Source organism: Pyrus communis, chromosome 9 (assembly GCF_963583255.1).
Source record: "Pyrus communis chromosome 9, drPyrComm1.1, whole genome shotgun sequence".
Taxonomy (NCBI): Eukaryota; Viridiplantae; Streptophyta; class Magnoliopsida; order Rosales; family Rosaceae; genus Pyrus; species Pyrus communis.
This window is the reverse complement of record NC_084811.1, coordinates 10,932,909-10,936,118: the sequence shown is the minus strand read 5'-3', so window position 1 is coordinate 10,936,118 and position 3,210 is coordinate 10,932,909. Positions and strand designations below refer to the sequence as shown.

Sequence of the window (3,210 nt, the reverse complement as noted above, 5' to 3'; positions counted from 1 at the left end):
AAGGCACAAAACCTTTTTTGAGGTTGAAAAGTCACTTAAATGATCTCAAAGCAGTGGAGAGAAACTTATAATTACTTCCGGAATATTTGAGATACAACTTGAGCTAATGGAAGAAACGAACGATGGAGTAGGGCAACAACATAATCGAAAGGTTGAGGATTATAAGAGCAATAGTTGGGACTTGATGCCCCACAGAGAAAGGGGCACAATCGCCTTCGCATGACTAATGAAGCCGGTGAGTCGATGACAATGAGATTATGAACCAGAGCCACATATAGTGGCAATGCGGAAGGTGAGTCGATGACAATGAGATGATGAACCAGAGCCACATATAGTGGCAATGCGGAAGGTGAGTCGATGACAATGAGATTATGAACCAGAGCCACATATAGTGGCAATGCGGAAGGTGAGTAGATGACAATGAGATGATGAACCAGAGCCACATACAGTGGCAATGTGGAAGTCATGCTCGTGTCCGAATTTTTTCCTTAACGCCGCAAATGAATTGAGATAAATTTCTTTCTGATGACCCATTTACAGCCAATGCGTCTTCCAAAGTTTGCCTTACTTTCTTGATCTGTTTCTGTAATCCATCACCCGAATCTCCACACATCAGACGGTTGATCTTCTCCCCTACTTCTGCTCTTGTAACGAGTTTAACTGTATCACAAAGATTTAGTCCAATTCCCCAATCATCAACTACTAGTTTCCTATTAGTGATTTGGTCAGTCCATAGAGGAAAACACAACATGGGAACCCCACACCACATACTTTCAAGTATGGAATTCCATCCACAATGTGTTAAGAATCCTCCTATAGCTGGATGCAAAAGCACCTCAATCTGAGAGCACCATGGGACCATCAACCCTCTATCTTTAGTCTCGTCCTCAAATCCGACCGGCATGATACATGTTTCATCATAACTTGTTGTGTCCGGGCGAAGCACCCAGATGAAACTCACTTTACTCAGCAAAAGTCCATGAGCTATTTCTTCGAAATCATTTTTAGTAACTTGACCATAGCTTCCAAATGAAATGAACAAAACTGAACCATGTGGCTTAGTGTTTAGCCACTGGGTACAGTCAAACTCTGACATTAAATTGGTAGCCACCATACCCTTAGTAGGTTTATTGGAGAGAACAGGACCAATTGCATAGGTGGGTTGCTTCTCTTGCAAGGCTGAGAGGGACTCGGATTCAAGTTCTTGCACTGTATTACACAATATGAAATCTGCCCCTTTCACTTCCTCGTACGCCTTGTATATGACACGGTGCATCGGTGTTGATATATCTGTTTCTTGAAATTTTGACATCAAGTCCTTTGGTTCAATAGCCTTCACTCCAGGTATGTAATCGATGGTGCCCTCACGATTATCTAATAAATGAACCGAAAATAAAAAGAGAAGTGTAATTAGACATTTTCTCTTGTTAAAATGTCAAAACGAACTATCAATTATTGAATTCTTGTTCAAATATGTGATTGTAATTTAACGGGTGAAAAATAGTATGTGATCTAATTGACAGTCTAACAACATAACATAATATTAGGCATAGGTATACTGTAATATAAGAATTTAATACATCAAAGCGAAAGGTGATCTATGAGAAGGATATTGCATACCTTGAGAACCAAAATGACCATTTTTTATGAGGAGGTCCAAGTGATAGTAGATGTTAAAAACTAGAGCTGGTTGAGTCCAAAAAGAAATATGGACAAGATTGTACTTGTTGGCTATGGTTGCTGGCCAACAGTGGTAGGTATCAGCGATCAAGCAAGTGATTGAGGGGTCAGATTGGACTAAATCTCCAACAAGTTCATCAACATGAGCAGGGAAGACATGCAAAGAACACTCAAGAAATTGGTCGAGATTCTGAAATCGGTTGAAAGCTAATGGAAGACCGTCACTCACCGTTGTGTAGCGTATGTCTAGGCCGGATTCCCGCACTTTGGAGAAGATGTCATCTTGATCTCCAGAGTTGTTGTTGGGTTGTGATTTGAGTAGCTGGTGGTGAACACATTTGGTGTTGACAAAAGTGATGGTGAAACCATTTGATGCAAGCTTCATGGCTAGATTGGTGAATGGGATTACATGGCCTTGGATAGGAAGAGGCACCATGATTGCGTGAGGCTTTGAGTGATTTTCCTCCATTTCTCTCTCTCTCTCTCTCTCTCTCTAATACACAGACAGCCTGTATGTAATCCACATACATATCTCTATATACTAAAACTCAGTGAAGTGGGTACTGTGGATGACCAGTGGGCGGACGATTTTGCCCCTCGATTTTTCCTCTGTTTTGCCGCTGTTGCCTTCTTTGTACAGTCGACTAACTCTTCTGCTTACAGAAATGCCCCTGCTTTTCTCTTTTCTTACCGGTTGTCACACCCGTTGGCCATTTTTCTGGTTGACGGATTTGCCGCATGGGTTTTTTTTATGATTTATGATTGGTTTTGGTGGTTCCTGCAGGAAGGAGGTGGGAATTGACTGTGCCACGTGTTGGTCATCGTGTTGTGTTCTTTTTGGGGTTTATCTTGCTTCGTTTCCGTTTTCTTTCCTTGCCTCATATCTATCTATATATGTATATATATAATATGAACACGCCTGGCCGCCACCTTATTCTATTGTGTAGAATATAGTTAGTAGCGAGAGACAAACTTGAATAGCTTTTTAACAAGACAAACTTAATATTCTATCACTCTTTTGTGGTGATTTACTTGTTTTTATTCTAACTATATTTTAATTAATCTAATCTAAAATACGAGAACGCGGATTTGAAAGAGGAGAGCACATTGCTCTACTCAACATGACTAAGCATTTGCACGAAGGTTTTTACTTTCAATTTATTTTTCAGGATCAAGTGAATGAATTATTGGATTCCATTTAACTGATCATTTGATTCCAATGATTATGTAGGATTTGAATCTCACATCAACAGACTGAACGAAAATGACCAAAAAAATCCAAGAGGAAAAAGAATCCCTAGACCCTTACGAATTTTGCTTTGAAAATTGGAGAAAACCAAGGCCTGCAAATATTGCAAGTAAACGTTATGCATTGAAAATTGTTAAATATGAACATGTACATAAGAGAAATCATCATAACCTGTTGCAATATGTTATAAAACAAGTGATCAGATGTCTAAAGAAACAGAGACATACCAACCTAGCCAAATAAGAGACAATAAAGATCTTCTATATATGATTATTCGTATA

The 3,210-nt window shown here is 39.4% G+C and overlaps 1 protein-coding gene across 1 annotated transcript; it reads right to left on the bottom strand.

The window, feature by feature from the left end:
- Nucleotides 1-276: 276 nt before the first annotated feature.
- On the bottom strand, nucleotides 277-2,319 carry LOC137745962 (UDP-glycosyltransferase 86A1-like). The gene is made up of 2 exons (XM_068485993.1): nucleotides 1,621-2,319; nucleotides 277-1,374 (listed from the first exon to the last, which is right to left on the bottom strand). Exons 1-2 carry the CDS (start codon nucleotides 2,147-2,149, stop codon nucleotides 464-466), a joined length of 1,440 nt encoding a protein of 479 aa, XP_068342094.1. The 5' UTR covers nucleotides 2,150-2,319; the 3' UTR covers nucleotides 277-463.
- Between the last annotated feature and the right edge of the window lie 891 nt (nucleotides 2,320-3,210).